At 41.0% G+C, this 17,536-nt stretch overlaps 1 protein-coding gene across 2 annotated transcripts in view; it reads left to right on the top strand.

Annotated features, from left to right (window-relative positions):
- LOC106591943 (netrin receptor DCC) overlaps window positions 1-17,536 on the top strand; it is a 586,418-nt gene that overhangs the window by 394,592 nt on the left and 174,290 nt on the right. For both annotated transcript variants that reach the window (XM_082956999.1, XM_082956994.1), the window contains exons 8-10: window positions 3,968-4,127; window positions 7,641-7,795; window positions 10,662-10,810. In XM_082956999.1, the coding sequence (XP_082813125.1) occupies window positions 3,968-4,127; window positions 7,641-7,795; window positions 10,662-10,810 (464 nt within the window). The remainder of the gene's footprint in view (window positions 1-3,967; window positions 4,128-7,640; window positions 7,796-10,661; window positions 10,811-17,536) is intronic.

Below are 17,536 nucleotides of genomic sequence, written 5' to 3'. Positions count from 1 at the left end.
CCTGTATGGTTATAGTTACCCTTCATAATTATAGTTAGCCTGTATGGTTATAGTTAGCCTTCATAATTATAGTTAGCCTTTATGATTATAGTTAGCCCTTATGATTATAGTTAGCCCTTATGATTATAGTTAGCCTTTATGATTATAGTTAGCCTTTATGGTTATAGTTAGCCTTCATAATTACAGTTAGCCTTTATGGTTATAGTTAGCCTTCATAATTATAGTTAGCCTGTATGGTTATAGTTAGCCTTTATGATTATAGTTAGCCTTCATAATTATAGTTAGCCTGTATGGTTATAGTTAGCCTTTATGGTTATAGTTAGCCTTCATAATTATAGATAGCCTGTATGGTTATAGTTAGCCCTTATGATTATAGTCAGCCCTTATGATTATAGTTAGCCTTTATGATTATAGTTACCCTTTATGGTTATAGTTAGCCTTCATAATTACAGTTAGCCTTTATGGTTATAGTTAGCCTTCATAATTATAGTTAGCCTGTATGGTTATAGTTACCCTTCATAATTATAGTTAGCCTGTATGGTTATAGTTAGCCTTCATAATTATAGTTAGCCTGTATGGTTATAGTTAGCCTTCATAATTATAGTTAGCCTGTATGGTTATAGTTAGCCTTCATAATTATAGTTTTCCTCTATGGTTATAGTTAGCCTTCATAATTATAGATAGCCTGTATGGTTATAGTTAGCCCTTATGATTATAGTTAGCCTTTATGATTATAGTTAGCCCTTATGATTATAGTTAGCCTTTATGATTATAGTTAGCCCTTATGATTATAGTTAGCCCTTGTGATTATAGTTAGCCTTTATGGTTATAGTTAGCCTTCATAATTACAGTTAGCCTTTATGGTTATAGTTAGCCTTCATAATTATAGTTAGCCTGTATGGTTATAGTTAGCCTGTATGGTTATAGTTAGCCTTTATGGTTATAGTTAGCCTTCATAATTATAGTTAGCCTGTATGGTTATAGTTAGCCTTTATGGTTATAGTTAGCCTTCATAATTATAGATAGCCTGTATGGTTATAGTTAGCCCTTATGATTATAGTTAGCCCTTATGATTATAGTTAGCCTTTATGATTATAGTTAGCCTTTATGGTTATAGTTAGCCTTCATAATTACAGTTAGCCTTTATGGTTATAGTTAGCCTTCATAATTATAGTTAGCCTTTATGATTATAGTTAGCCTTCATAATTATAGTTAGCCTGTATGGTTATAGTTAGCCTTTATGGTTATAGTTAGCCTTCATAATTACAGTTAGCCTTTAAGGTTATAGTTAGCCTTCATAATTATAGTTAGCCTGTATGGTTATAGTTAGCCTTTATGATTATAGTTAGCCTTCATAATTATAGTTAGCCTTTATGGTTATAGTTAGCCCTTATGATTATAGTTAGCCTTTATGATTATAGTTAGCCCTTATGATTATAGTTAGCCTTTATGATTATAGTTAGCCCTTATGATTATAGTTAGCCCTTATGATTATATTTAGCCTTTATGATTATAGTTAGCCTTTATGGTTATAGTTAGCCTTCATAATTACAGTTAGCCTTTATGGTTATAGTTAGCCTTCATAATTATAGTTAGCCTTTATGATTATAGTTAGCCTTTATGGTTATAGTTAGCCTGTATGGTTATAGTTAGCCTTTATGGTTATAGTTAGCCTTCATAATTATAGTTAGCCTGTATGGTTATAGTTAGCCTTCATAATTATAGTTAGCCTTTATGATTATAGTTAGCCTTCATAATTATAGTTAGCCTGTATGGTTATAGTTAGCCTTTATGGTTATAGTTAGCCTTCATAATTATAGTTAGCCTGTATGGTTATAGTTAGACTTTATGGTTATAGTTAGCCTTCATAATTATAGATAGCCTGTATGGTTATAGTTAGCCCTTATGATTATAGTTAGCCTTTATGATTATAGTTAGCCCTTATGATTATAGTTTGCCATTATGATTATAGGTAGCCCTTATGATTATAGTTAGCCCTTATGATTATAGTTAGGCTTATGATTATAGTTAGCCCTTATGATTATAGCTAGCCTGTATTGTTATAGTTAGCCTTTGTGGTTATATTTAGCCTTTATTGTTATAGTTAGCCTTTATTGTTATAGTTAGCCTTTATGGTTATAGTTAGCCTTTATGGTTATTGTTAGCATGTATGGTTATAGTTAGTTTTCATAATTACAGTTAGCCTTTATAGTTATAGTTAGCCTTCATAATTATAGTTAGCCTGTATGGTTATAGTTAGCCTTTATGATTATAGTTAGCCTTCATAATTATAGTTAGCCTTTATGGTTATAGTTAGCCTTTATGATTATAGTTAGCCTTTATGATTATAGTTAGCCTTTATGGTTATAGTTAGCCTTCATAATTACAGTTAGCCTTTATGGTTATATTTAGCCCTTATGATTATAGTTAGCCTTTATGATTATAGTTAGCCTTTATGGTTATAGTTAGCCTTCATAATTACAGTTAGCCTTTATGGTTATAGTTAGCCTTCATAATTACAGTTAGCCTTTATGGTTATAGTTAGCCCTTATGATTATAGTTAGCCTTCATAATTATAGTTAGCCTGTATGGTTATAGTTAGCCTTCATAATTATAGTTAGCCTGTATGGTTATAGTTAGCCTTTATGGTTATAGTTAGCCTTCATAATTATAGATAGCCTGTATGGTTATAGTTAGCCTGTATGGTTATAGTTAGCCCTTATGATTATAGTTAGCCTTCATAATTATAGATAGCCTGTATGGTTATAGTTAGCCTGTATGGTTATAGTTAGCCCTTATGGTTATAGTTAGCCTTCATAATTATAGATAGCCTGTATGGTTATAGTTAGCCCTTATGATTATACTTAGCCCTTATGATTATAGTTAGCCTTTATGATTATAGTTAGCACTTATGATTATAGTTAGCCTTTGTGGTTATAGTTAGCCTTTATCATTATAGTTAGCCTTTATGGTTATAGTTAGCATTTATGTTTATAGTTAGCAAGTATGGTTATAGTTAGCTTTCATTCCATATCTTCCTGTTTTGATGAATCAATGGCATATGTTGTCAATAAGTAATGCCTTATTGTCAAACATGAACATGACTGTATCAATAAATTCATGTAATGATGGCATCGCAATCTGAACATGTCTGATCTCATTCCAGAACATACATGGCTTCAGACAGACAGTCAGTCAATAGGACATTCAGTGTTACATCATATTACATACAATTTTACAGTATATTACAGACAATGATACATTATATTACATACAATTTTACAGTATATTACATACAATGCTGTAACCATCGCTTTACATTCAGCTACTCAACTGTAAACATATATCTCTCTCTCTCTCTCTCTCTCTCTCTCTCTCTCTCTCTCTCTCTCTCTCTCTCTCTCTCTCTCTCTCTCTCTCTCTCTCTCCTCTCTCTCTCTCTCTCTCTCTCTCTCTCTCTCTCTCTCTCTTTAACTGCTTCTGTATCTTCTGAATGACACTTCTACTGCACTGTATTAAACTATCTTGTCTATGATCTTCTTTATCACTTGTTCTTCCTTTCTTTCCTTATCTTCTCATTCCATCGGCCATACACCTCTTGTTTTATTCCCTTCCTCATCCTCCCTCCCTCCCTCCCTCCCTCCCTCCCTCATCCTCGTCGTCTTCCTCCTTCCCTACCTGCCTCCCTCCTTCCCTCCTCTCCTCCTTCTCTTCCTCCCCTTCCTTCCTTCCTTCCTTCCTTCCTTCCTTCCTTCCTTCCTTCCTTCCTTCCTTCCTTCCTTCCTTCCTTCCTTCCTTCCTTCCTTCCTTCCTTCCTTCCTTCCTTCCTTCCTTCCCTCCCTCCCTCCCTCCTTCCTAAATAACTAACATACCTACCTAGAACCAGTAGCCAGCCCAACACCAGCTCCTCAGGTCCCTAGCCCTGAGTCCCCTACTTCTCTGACTTACTCCTCTCCTCCCCCACCAGTTGTCCCCAGCTCAGGTGTCCTCCTCCCCTCTGCTCCCCGTGACGTGGTCCCTGTCCTAGTGTCCAGCCGTTTTGTCCGCCTCAGCTGGCGCCCCCCGCAGGAGACCAGAGGAACTGTCCAGACCTACGGCATCTACTACTCCCAGGACACGGTCAACAGGTACGGTAAAATACCCCCACGGTCAACAGGTACGGTTAAATACCCCACGGTCAACAGGTACGGTTAAATACCCCCACGGTCAACAGGTACGGTTAAATACCCCACGGTCAACAGGTACGGTTAAATACTACACGGTCAACAGGTACGGTTAAATACCCCACGGTCAACAGGTACGGTTAAATACCCCCACGGTCAACAGCTACGCTAAAATACTCTTGAAGATTGTTCTACAGATAAGCTGCACTAAAAGCTGATTTACCTAACTCAGTAGAGACCAAATGATATTTCCAGAGTTATATCATCTCTGAGACCAGGGGTTGGTAACTCTTATGTCTAAACTTTAGTGATGATGTTCGTTACAGTGGAACTTTTTAGTAAAAAGCCTTTATAAATCAAAACATAGCATTGTATCACCGTACGTGACATAAACAATCAGAACTTTGCTTCGGCAGGGGAAGAAGAGAAATGCGTACGCTTCAGTGCATTTACTGTTTATCGGAATTGAGAAGGATCAACAACATAATCAGATATAGATCTTAGAGATGTAGATCTACCAGTTGTCTGATCGATTGCCAGTCCACTACAGTGTCAGTCTTTCCTTTGCTTTGGCCCAGGCCGGATTTCTCATCTGTATGAGCTCAGTTAGCTCCCGTACAAAAATCAAGAAGTAGATCTATCTTTGACTCTGAATTGTTTAAAAGGGGCGTGTTTCTCTGCGAAAGGATTAAATATGTAGGAGAACATTTCTAGAGCTCAGGGTCGAGGGATACAGGAGACCGTGGCTAAATCACGGTAAAAACCGATGAGGAGAAAAAAACTTTTTTTTCAAATGTCTCTTCTTAATTAATTAAAACTAGGATGAGTATTTTGCTGATTCATATCTCTATTACATACTATGGGACAAGGTTCATTAAGATCATTTGCAAATAATTGAACCCCAATGTCTTTCATCAGAGACAGAACGGTTTAACCATGTTTCCCAGAGAACCAGAAGGTCAGGACACGAGTCCTGTACCCAAATGCACGTTTAGGTGCATTAGCCCAAGTCACCTCGGGAGATTTAAAGTCATATTGGGGTATTCAGCTCATTCCCATAAGAAATAACAGGCAGAGGGGTCATCTGCCAGCTATTTGTTGCGTTAGGTGAGACTTTGCCAAGGTCCCTGGCCAACCACTTGAGAGCAGAGCAGACTGAGCATTTGACAGACCTTCCTCAAGTTGCTGGATGCAGGGGGCTAAGGGGCGGGAACTGGGAGAGCAGTATTGGCAGAGCAGTCACTGATCATCACTTAAAATAGTATAAAAAAAAACAAAATCCATCTCAGGGCCATGTCTATCTAGTCAGTGAGGTTTGTATGGGGATGAAGAGGTACTGAAAGCCCCTGGGATTACAGTTTCTGCAGGAGGGATTATATGGATTGAATGGTATTTTCAATAGGACGTCTGAAGCCATTTCCAGTGCTTTATTCTGATCCTGTCTCTCCTTACTGAGAGGCCGTTTCTGTCTGTCTGTCTGTCTGTCTGTCTGTCTGTCTGTCTGTCTGTCTGTCTGTCTGTCTGTCTGTCTGTCTGTCTGTCTGTCTGTCTGTCTGTCTGTCTGTCTGTCTGTCTGTCTGTCTGTCTGTCTGTCTGTCTGTCTGTCTGTCTGTCTGTGTGTGTGTGTGTGTGTGTGTGTGGTGTGTACTCTGTCTCTCTGTCTGTTGTTTGAGGCAGCAGTCTCTATGATTGTGTATGTAATTACAGGGAGTATTCTGTAACTGTGTCTGTTGCTGTTTCAGGGAGAGGTCTGTGACTGTGTCTGTTGCTGTTTCAGGGAGAGGTCTGTGACTGTGTCTGTTGCTGTTTCAGGGAGAGGTCTGTGACTGTGTCTGTTGCTGTTTCAGGGAGAGGTCTGTAACTGTGTCTGTTGTTGTTTCAGGGAGAGGTCTGTAACTGTGTCTGTTGCTGTTTCAGGGAGAGGTCTGTAACTGTGTCTGTTGCTGTTTCAGGGAGAGGTCTGTGACTGTGTCTGTTGCTGTTTCAGGGAGAGGTCTGTGACTGTGTCTGTTGCTGTTTCAGGGAGAGGTCTGTGACTGTGTCTGTTGCTGTTTCAGGGAGAGGTCTGTAACTGTGTCTGTTGCTGTTTCAGGGAGAGGTCTGTAACTGTGTCTGTTGTTGTTTCAGGGAGAGGTCTGTAACTGTGTCTGTTGCTGTTTCAGGGAGAGGTCTGTAACTGTGTCTGTTGCTGTTTCAGGGAGAGGTCTGTGACTGTGTCTGTTGCTGTTTCAGGGAGAGGTCTGTGACTGTGTCTGTTGCTGTTTCAGGGAGAGGTCTGTGACTGTGTCTGTTGCTGTTTCAGGGAGAGGTCTGTAACTGTGTCTGTTGCTGTTTCAGGGAGAGGTCTGTAACTGTGTCTGTTGTTGTTTCAGGGAGAGGTCTGTAACTGTGTCTGTTGCTGTTTCAGGGAGAGGTCTGTAACTGTGTCTGTTGCTGTTTCAGGGAGAGGTCTGTGACTGTGTCTGTTGCTGTTTCAGGGAGAGGTCTGTGACTGTGTCTGTTGCTGTTTCAGGGAGAGGTCTGTGACTGTGTCTGTTGCTGTTTCAGGGAGAGGTCTGTGACTGTGTCTGTTGCTGTTTCAGGGAGAGGTCTGTAACTGTGTCTGTTGTTTCAGGGAGAGGTCTGTGACTGTGTCTGTTGCTGTTTCAGGGAGAGGTCTGTAACTGTGTCTGTTGTTGTTTCAGGGAGAGGTCTGTAACTGTGTCTGTTGTTGTTTCAGGGAGAGGTCTGTAACCGTGTCTGTTGCTGTTTCAGGGAGAGGTCTGTAACTGTGTCTGTTGCTGTTTCAGGGAGAGGTCTGTAACTGTGTCTGTTGCTGTTTCAGGGAGAGGTCTGTAACCGTGTCTGTTGTTTCAGGGAGAGGTCTGTGACTGTGTCTGTTGCTGTTTCAGGGAGAGGTCTGTAACTGTGTCTGTTGCTGTTTCAGGGAGAGGTCTGTGACTGTGTCTGTTGCTGTTTCAGGGAGAGGTCTGTGACTGTGTCTGTTGCTGTTTCAGGGAGAGGTCTGTGACTGTGTCTGTTGTTTCAGGGAGAGGTCTGTAACCGTGTCTGTTGTTTCAGGGAGAGGTCTGTGACTGTGTCTGTTGCTGTTTCAGGGAGAGGTCTGTAACTGTGTCTGTTGCTGTTTCAGGGAGAGGTCTGTGACTGTGTCTGTTGCTGTTTCAGGGAGAGGTCTGTGACTGTGTCTGTTGCTGTTTCAGGGAGAGGTCTGTGACTGTGTCTGTTGTTTCAGGGAGAGGTCTGTGACTGTGTCTGTTGCTGTTTCAGGGAGAGGTCTGTAACTGTGTCTGTTGCTGTTTCAGGGAGAGGTCTGTGACTGTGTCTGTTGCTGTTTCAGGGAGAGGTCTGTGACTGTGTCTGTTGCTGTTTCAGGGAGAGGTCTGTGACTGTGTCTGTTGCTGTTTCAGGGAGAGGTCTGTGACTGTGTCTGTTGCTGTTTCAGGGAGAGGTCTGTAACTGTGTCTGTTGCTGTTTCAGGGAGAGGTCTGTGAACGTGTCGGAGGCAGAGACCCTCCAGATGACTGTCAGTAACCTGAAGCCAGAGGAGACCTACTCCTTCAGAGTGGTGGCCTACAACGACAACGGCCCTGGAGAGAGATCTGAGACACTCAAACTCACCACGCAGCCTGAGCGTAAGCATAGTTGAGCCCTGCTCAGCATTCACCCCGGAGCAGAAATACAGCTCAAGCCTGCCTAGTCCCAAATAGGATCCAAGTATAAGTTATACTGACAAAACTTCACATAGCCAGAGCACTACCCAGTTCATAGTCAACACACAAACCAAATCAAATTGTATTGGTTGAATAAATGTATTTAGCAGATGTTAATAGTAGTGAAATAGTTGTGTTCCTAACTCCAACAGTGCAGTAATATCTAACAATATACAACAATACAAATAAAAGTAAAATAATGGAATGAATAAATATATAAATATTAGGACAAGCAATGTTGTAGTCAGTAGTATAAATGTATATATACACTACCCGTTAATAGTTTGGACACACATAGTCATTCCAGGGTTTTTCTTTATTTTTACTATTTTCTACATTGTAGAATAATAGTGAAGACATCAAAACATTAAAATAACACATTTGGAATCATGTAGTAACTAAAAAAGTGTTAAACAAATCAAAATATATTTTATATTTGAGATTCTTCAAATAGCCACCCTTTACCTTGATGACAGCTTTGCACAATCTTGGCATTCTCTCAACCAGCTTCACCTGGAATGCCACCTGGCTGCTTTTCCTTCACTCTGCGGTACGACTCAGATCAAACCATCTCAATTGAGTTGAGGTAGGGGGATTGTGGAGGTACACAACTAATTAATACAGGACAGCCCTGCCTAGTCACAAAACCCAACCAGAGGTAAAGGTAAAGGACTGCCCACTGCTCAGTCAAAACCAGTATTGAACTGGTGTTATAATGCAGGAGATGAACACCAAGTAATGAACTGGTGTTATAATGCAGGAGATGAGCACCAAGTAATGAACTGGTGTTATAATGCAGGAGATGAGCACCAAGTAATGAACTGGTGTTATAATGCAGGAGATGAACACCAAGTAATGAACTGGTGTTATAATGCAGGAGATGAGCACCAAGTAATGAACTGGTGTTATAATGCAGGAGATGAGCACCAAGTAGTCTGTGCACTTTCACTGGAGCTCAATCCCCCCTTTTCTACCAGTATAAAGTTTTGCGCCTATTCCATCAAGACACTTTAGTTTGTTTTGCTTTACGGCAACCGACACGCTTTACGGCAGTCATCTGAACCTACTGTCGTGAACATCCCAACTTTCTGAAGAGGTCTTCTCACAAAACCGACTGTCCAGAACCGAATCGTTGGAGCTACAAACTAATATCTAAAGAGGATACATTAGTGAACAAGTGTTCGGGTTGTTTTGCTCTACGAGGCACAAAAGCTTCATTTGTGTCGTCTGAAGGTAACCCAGTACCGGGCTGTAAAAACGTTCCATCAATAACGGAAACAAACAATGGATCAAACATTATATCTGTTTTGGGCTTCTTTGCGGTCAATTTGCAGTCTACAAATGATTTGTAATTCATTTTCCGTCCCCCCCGACCATCCGGCTCAATGTCCCGCGGCTGAAACTGGTTGATGTTTCCTGGTCTAGACCTGCAGGGTGGAAAGGAGAGCACAATAACAATACATTCCTCATCTGCTGCCCTGTATCCAAATACAGTATCACACTAGTACACAAGCAGTCTCACACACACACATACACACACACATACACACACACACACACACACACACACACACACACACACACACACACACACACACACACACACACACACACACACACACACACACACACACACACACACACACACATCTACACACACACACACACACACACATCTACACACACACACACACACACATCTACACACACACATCTACACACACACACATCTACACACACACATCTATACACACACACATATGCTCACACACACACCTAGATGTACCAGTACACTCTCACAAAATAATCCCCGTCTCTACTTCATGATTCTGAGCAGAGATCAAGCTATAGATTATTCTATATAAGGAGAAGACTAAAACCCTGCCGGACCAAAGACGGATTTGCCAGCGGATTTAGGGGGTTTAGGACACATAAAGTCTAATTTCATTCTTTCACTCTTTTTTTCTTTGTCCCTCTCTATCCCCCATTGTTTTTTCCTTCTCTGCCTGGTCTGAAGCAGCAGTATACATGGTGGTATTACAGCCTGTGGAAGCTGATTCCAATCTCCCCTGATCATTCCTTAGCTATCCTCTCACTGGGGCCTCATCCATCCAGCCAGCCTGCCAAGATTACATTGTTCTATAAGACCTTGTGCAGGTGGAAAACATACCATTGAAATATCTGCAGCTCACCTTTTAATTCCGCTTTACTATTAAAACCTTTTTAATATGGCACTAACACCTTTAAAGGCCCCAATGCAGCTGTTTTTATCTCAATATCAAATAGTTTCTGGGTAATAATTAAAGACCCAGTGCAGTCAAAAGCGTGAATTTCCTGTGTTTTATATATATTTAAACACTATGTGGTTGGAATAATACCGTGAAATTATGGAAATTGTGATAATGCCTTTTTACTCTCTACCAATAATAGCACATTCCCCCCCCCCACCCCCACTCAGACCACTCCCAGACAGTCCTAGAGAAATTCTTGCTTTAAAAATTACTCTTTGTGAAGAAGCTATTTTTGTTTATTTTTGACCATTTTAATTGAAAACAATCACAGTCAAGGTACTTAATTGTTAATCAGAAATTATTTGATATTGAGATCAAAACGGCTGCATTGGACCTTTAAGTAACTTAATTTCATTGTTTTCAATTTAAATAGTCAAAAATAAACAGAAATAGATTTGTGTGTGTGTGTGAGTGTGTGTGTGTGTGAGTGTGTGAGTGTGAGTGCGTGTGTGTGAGTGTGTTTCTGATCTGTGATGTGTGTGTTCCTGTCCCAGCAGTGAAGGTCCCTGGGCCGGTGGAGAACCTCCAGGTAGAGTCCATCTCTCCCACCTCCATCCAGGCCTCCTGGGACGTCCCAGCCTACGCCAACGGTCCCCTGCTGGGGTACAGACTGCTCTGGACCGAGACTCCCTCTGGGAAGGAACAGGTACATAGCTCTCATGGTCCAATCAACATCAGCCCAAACAGCCCACCTGACACAGTGGATCCACATATATATAATCATATGAAAAAACTGTCTATAGCCATATATATGAATAAACAGTCTATATTCATATATAGAATCATATGAGTAAACAGTCTATAGAAAAATATATGAATAAACAGTCTATAGCCATATATATAAATAAACAGTCTATAGCCATATATATATGAGTAAACAGTCTATAGCCATATATATATGAGTAAACAGTCTATAGCCATATATATATGAATATACAGTCTATAGCCATATATATATGAATATACAGTCTATAGCCATATATATGAATCAATAGTCTATAGCCATATATATTAATATACAGTCTATAGCCATATATATGAATATACAGTCTATAGCCATATATATGAATATACAGTCTATAGCCATATATATAATCATATGAGTAAACAGTCTATAGCTCTGGGTCACATTAGTTCTCTGAAAACAGTAAAGTCATTAGCAGCCTGAGTTAAATCTCAATAGGTGATAAAAAAAAAAAAAAAAGTTTTGACTTCGTTGAAATAAATGGAGATAAAGAGAGAGAGAGATTAGATGGGATTGGTGTTGCCTGTGGGTCTACCCTAACAGACCTACATTTCCTGTGTGCTGATGACACACACACACACACACACACACACACACACACACACACACACACACACACACACACACACACACACACACACACACACACACACACACACACACACACACACAGCATCATCATCATAATTTGAGTAGAGAAGCCACTGTCACTGACCGCTGAAGCTGATAGCAAAGTTAAAATACGATCCAGTTTTATAACAGCCCTGTGGAATGTTCTGGAATCTATCTAGTGATGCTATTCTACCTGTCTCTTCCCCTGTGGAATGTTCTGGAATCTATCTAGTGATGCTATTCTACCTGTCTCTTCCCCTGTGGAATGTGCTGGAATCTATCTAGTGATGCTATTCTACCAGTCTCTTCCCCCTGTGGAATGTTCTGGAATCTATCTAGTGATGCTATTCTACCAGTCTCTTCCCCTGTGGAATGTTCTGGAATCTATCTAGTGATGCTATTCTACCTGTCTCTTCCCCTGTGGAATGTTCTGGAATCTATCTAGTGATGCTATTCTACCTGTTCTGGAATCTATCTAGTGATGCTATTCTACCTGTCTCTTCCCCTGTGGAATGTTCTGGAATCTATCTAGTGATGCTATTCTACCAGTCTCTTCCCCTGTGGAATGTTCTGGAATCTATCTAGTGATGCTATTCTACCTGTCTCTTCCCCTGTGGAATGTTCTGGAATCTATCTAGTGATGCTATTCTACCAGTCTCTTCCCCTGTGGAATGTTCTGGAATCTATCTAGTGATGCTATTCTACCAGTCTCTTCCCCTGTGGAATGTTCTGGAATCTATCTAGTGATGCTATTCTACCTGTCTCTTCCCCTGTGGAATGTTCTGGAATCTATCTAGTGATGCTATTCTACCTCTCTCTTCCCCTGTGGAATGTTCTGGAATCTATCTAGTGATGCTATTCTACCAGTCTCTTCCCCTGTGGAATGTTCTGGAATCTATCTAGTGATGCTATTCTACCTGTCTCTTCCCCCTGTGGAATGTTCTGGAATCTATCTAGTGATGCTATTCTACCAGTCTCTTCCCCTGTGGAATGTTCTGGAATCTATCTAGTGATGCTATTCTACCAGTCTCTTCCCCTGTGGAATGTTCTGGAATCTATCTAGTGATGCTATTCTACCTGTCTCTTCCCCTGTGGAATGTTCTGGAATCTATCTAGTGATGCTATTCTACCAGTCTCTTCCCCCTGTGGAATGTTCTGGAATCTATCTAGTGATGCTATTCTACCTGTCTCTTCCCCTGTGGAATGTTCTGGAATCTATCTAGTGATGCTATTCTACCTGTCTCTTCCCCTGTGGAATGTTCTGGAATCTATCTAGTGATGCTATTCTACCTGTCTCTTCAACTGTGGAATGTTCTGGAATCTATCTAGTGATGCTATTCTACCAGTCTCTTCCCCTGTGGAATGTTCTGGAATCTATCTAGTGATGCTATTCTACCTGTCTCTTCCCCCTGTGGAATGTTCTGGAATCTATCTAGTGATGCTATTCTACCTGTCTCTTCCCCTGTGGAATGTTCTGGAATCTATCTAGTGATGCTATTCTACCAGTCTCTTCCCCTGTGGAATGTTCTGGAATCTATCTAGTGATGCTATTCTACCTGTCTCTTCCCCTGTGGAATGTTCTGGAATCTATCTAGTGATGCTATTCTACCTGTCTCTTCCCCTGTGGAATGTTCTGGAATCTATCTAGTGATGCTATTCTACCTGTCTCTTCCCCTGTGGAATGTTCTGGAATCTATCTAGTGATGCTATTCTACCTGTCTCTTCCCCTGTGGAATGTTCTGGAATCTATCTAGTGATGCTATTCTACCAGTCTCTTCCCCTGTGGAATGTTCTGGAATCTATCTAGTGATGCTATTCTACCAGTCTCTTCCCCTGTGGAATGTTCTGGAATCTATCTAGTGATGCTATTCTACCTGTCTCTTCCCCTGTGGAATGTTCTGGAATCTATCTAGTGATGCTATTCTACCTGTTCTGGAATCTATCTAGTGATGCTATTCTACCTGTCTCTTCAACTGTGGAATGTTCTGGAAACTATCTAGTGATGCTATTCTACCTGTCTCTTCCCCTGTGGAATGTTCTGGAATCTATCTAGTGATGCTATTCTACCTGTCTCTTCCCCTGTGGAATGTTCTGGAATCTATCTAGTGATGCTATTCTACCTGTCTCTTCCCCTGTGGAATGTTCTGGAATCTATCTAGTGATGCTATTCTACCAGTCTCTTCCCCTGTGGAATGTTCTGGAATCTATCTAGTGATGCTATTCTACCTGTCTCTTCCCCTGTGGAATGTTCTGGAATCTATCTAGTGATGCTATTCTACCTGTCTCTTCCCCTGTGGAATGTTCTGGAATCTATCTAGTGATGCTATTCTACCTGTCTCTTCCCCTGTGGAATGTTCTGGAATCTATCTAGTGATGCTATTCTACCAGTCTCTTCCCCTGTGGAATGTTCTGGAATCTATCTAGTGATGCTATTCTACCTGTCTCTTCCCCTGTGGAATGTTCTGGAATCTATCTAGTGATGCTATTCTACCTGTCTCTTCCCCTGTGGAATGTTCTGGAATCTATCTAGTGATGCTATTCTACCAGTCTCTTCCCCTGTGGAATGTTCTGGAATCTATCTAGTGATGCTATTCTACCAGTCTCTTCCCCTGTGGAATGTTCTGGAATCTATCTAGTGATGCTATTCTACCAGTCTCTTCCCCTGTGGAATGTTCTGGAATCTATCTAGTGATGCTATTCTACCAGTCTCTTCCCCTGTGGAATGTTCTGGAATCTATCTAGTGATGCTATTCTACCTGTCTCTTCCCCTGTGGAATGTTCTGGAATCTATCTAGTGATGCTATTCTACCTGTCTCTTCCCCTGTGGAATGTTCTGGAATCTATCTAGTGATGCTATTCTACCAGTCTCTTCCCCTGTGGAATGTTCTGGAATCTATCTAGTGATGCTATTCTACCAGTCTCTTCCCCTGTGGAATGTTCTGGAATCTATCTAGTGATGCTATTCTATCTGTTCTGGAATCTATCTAGTGATGCTATTCTACCTGTCTCTTCCCCTGTGGAATGTTCTGGAATCTATCTAGTGATGCTATTCTACCTGTCTCTTCCCCTGTGGAATGTTCTGGAATCTATCTAGTGATGCTATTCTACCTGTCTCTTCCCCTGTGGAATGTTCTGGAATCTATCTAGTGATGCTATTCTACCTGTCTCTTCCCCTGTGGAATGTTCTGGAATCTATCTAGTGATGCTATTCTACCAGTCTCTTCCCCTGTGGAATGTTCTGGAATCTATCTAGTGATGCTATTCTACCTGTCTCTTCCCCCTGTGGAATGTTCTGGAATCTATCTAGTGATGCTATTCTACCTGTCTCTTCCCCTGTGGAATGTTCTGGAATCTATCTAGTGATGCTATTCTACCTGTCTCTTCCCCTGTGGAATGTTCTGGAATCTATCTAGTGATGCTATTCTACCTGTCTCTTCCCCTGTGGAATGTTCTGGAATCTATCTAGTGATGCTATTCTACCTGTCTCTTCCCCTGTGGAATGTTCTGGAATCTATCTAGTGATGCTATTCTACCTGTCTCTTCCCCTGTGGAATGTTCTGGAATCTATCTAGTGATGCTATTCTACCTGTCTCTTCCCCCTGTGGAATGTTCTGGAATCTATCTAGTGATGCTATTCTACCTGTCTCTTCCCCTGTGGAATGTTCTGGAATCTATCTAGTGATGCTATTCTACCTGTCTCTTCCCCTGTGGAATGTTCTGGAATCTATCTAGTGATGCTATTCTACCTGTCTCTTCCCCTGTGGAATGTTCTGGAATCTATCTAGTGATGCTATTCTACCTGTCTCTTCCCCTGTGGAATGTTCTGGAATCTATCTAGTGATGCTATTCTACCAGTCTCTTCCCCTGTGGAATGTTCTGGAATCTATCTAGTGATGCTATTCTACCTGTCTCTTCCCCTGTGGAATGTTCTGGAATCTATCTAGTGATGCTATTCTACCTGTCTCTTCCCCTGTGGAATGTTCTGGAATCTATCTAGTGATGCTATTCTACCTGTCTCTTCCCCTGTGGAATGTTCTGGAATCTATCTAGTGATGCTATTCTACCAGTCTCTTCCCCTGTGGAATGTTCTGGAATCTATCTAGTGATGCTATTCTACCTGTCTCTTCCCCTGTGGAATGTTCTGGAATCTATCTAGTGATGCTATTCTACCTGTCTCTTCCCCTGTGGAATGTTCTGGAATCTATCTAGTGATGCTATTCTACCTGTCTCTTCCCCTGTGGAATGTTCTGGAATCTATCTAGTGATGCTATTCTACCAGTCTCTTCCCCTGTGGAATGTTCTGGAATCTATCTAGTGATGCTATTCTACCTGTCTCTTCCCCTGTGGAATGTTCTGGAATCTATCTAGTGATGCTATTCTACCAGTCTCTTCCCCTGTGGAATGTTCTGGAATCTATCTAGTGATGCTATTCTACCTGTCTCTTCCCCCTGTGGAATGTTCTGGAATCTATCTAGTGATGCTATTCTACCTGTCTTTTCCTTTTGGCATATCAATTAATTTCCTCACTTCATCGTGTCAATGGCTTATGATAAGAAAACACACATTGCAACAAAGTGCACATTTCAACGTCAGCCAGCGTACCGATGAAAACAAAGAGCCACATTCTGCCCTGCTCTCTGAACAGCTGCTTAGAGGTTGATGTATACCTAACCATTTTGTTCCACTTCTGTTGTGCCACCAGCAAATGAAAGATGTTTATCATACTCTATTTGTTTAGCTGTATAGAATTCTATTTCATGTCTTCCTGGAAGGCACTATGCAAACACGCACGCACGCACGCACGCACGCACAAACACTACACTTGCAGTGTAGAAACCACAGGAGCATCTAGTCTCAGGGTGATGTAGAGAAAAGCAACAGCGTGTATTCTCTCTCTCTCTCTCTCTCTCTCTCTCTCTCTCTCTCTCTCTCTCTCTCTCTCTCTCTCGCTCTCTCTCTCAATTCAAGAGGTTTTATTGGCATGGGAAACATATGTTTACATTGCCAAAGCAAGTGAAATGGATAAATAAAAGTGAAATAAACAGTAAATATTACACTCACACAAGTTCCAAAATAATATAGACATTTAAAATGTCATATTATGTCAATATACAGTGTAACAATGTGCGAATAGTTAAAGTACAAAAGGGAAAATAAATAAACATAAATATAGGTTGTATTTACAATGGTGTTTGTTCTTCACTGGTTGCCCTTTTCTTGTGGCAACAAGTCACAAATCTTGCCGCTGTGATGTCACACTGTGGTATTTCACCCAATAGATATGGGAGTTTATCAAAATCGGGTTTGTTTTCAAATTCTTTGTGGATCTGTGTAATCTGAGGGAAATATGTGTCTCTAATATGGTCATACATTTAGCAGGAGGTTAGGAAGTGCAGCTCAGTTTCCACCTCATTTTGTGGGCAGTGTTGCACATAGCCTGTCTTCTCTTGAGAGCCAGGTCTGCCTACGGCGACCTTTCTCTGTACATAGTCAAAGTGAAATATACTGTTTAGGTTTTCTACTGCCAAGTTTACACCTTCACTATTACAGTGAAACGTTTTGTCCAGGAAGTTGTCTAGAAGGGATTGAATTTGTTGTTGTCTAATTGTTTTTTGGTAGGTTTCCACACTACTTTCCTTCCATCTATAGCATTTCTTAATATTACTCAGTTCCTTTGGCTTTGATGCCTCATGACTGAGCAAAGCTCTGTTAAACTGGACTGTGATTTTGCTGTGATCTGATAGGGATGTCAGTGGACTGACTGTGAACGCTCTAAGAGACTCTGGGTTGAGGTCAGTGATAAAGTAGTCTACAGTACTACTGCCAAGAGATGAGCTATAGGTGTACCTACCATTGACTATGTACAGACCCAGCGTGCGACAGAGCTGCAGGGGTTGTGACCCATTTGTTTTGGTTGTTTTGTCATAGTTATGTCTAGGTGTAGAGATTCTAGTGCGGGGATATAGGTAGCACACAGGAGGACATTTTTCTCTGTTGAGATCATTTCCTTATTAA

This window comes from Salmo salar, chromosome 01 (genome assembly GCF_965601325.2).
Source record: "Salmo salar chromosome 01, fSalSal1, whole genome shotgun sequence".
Taxonomy (NCBI): Eukaryota; Metazoa; Chordata; class Actinopteri; order Salmoniformes; family Salmonidae; genus Salmo; species Salmo salar.
Note: the sequence above shows the minus strand (reverse complement) of the source record. Positions and strands in the feature narration are given on the sequence as shown.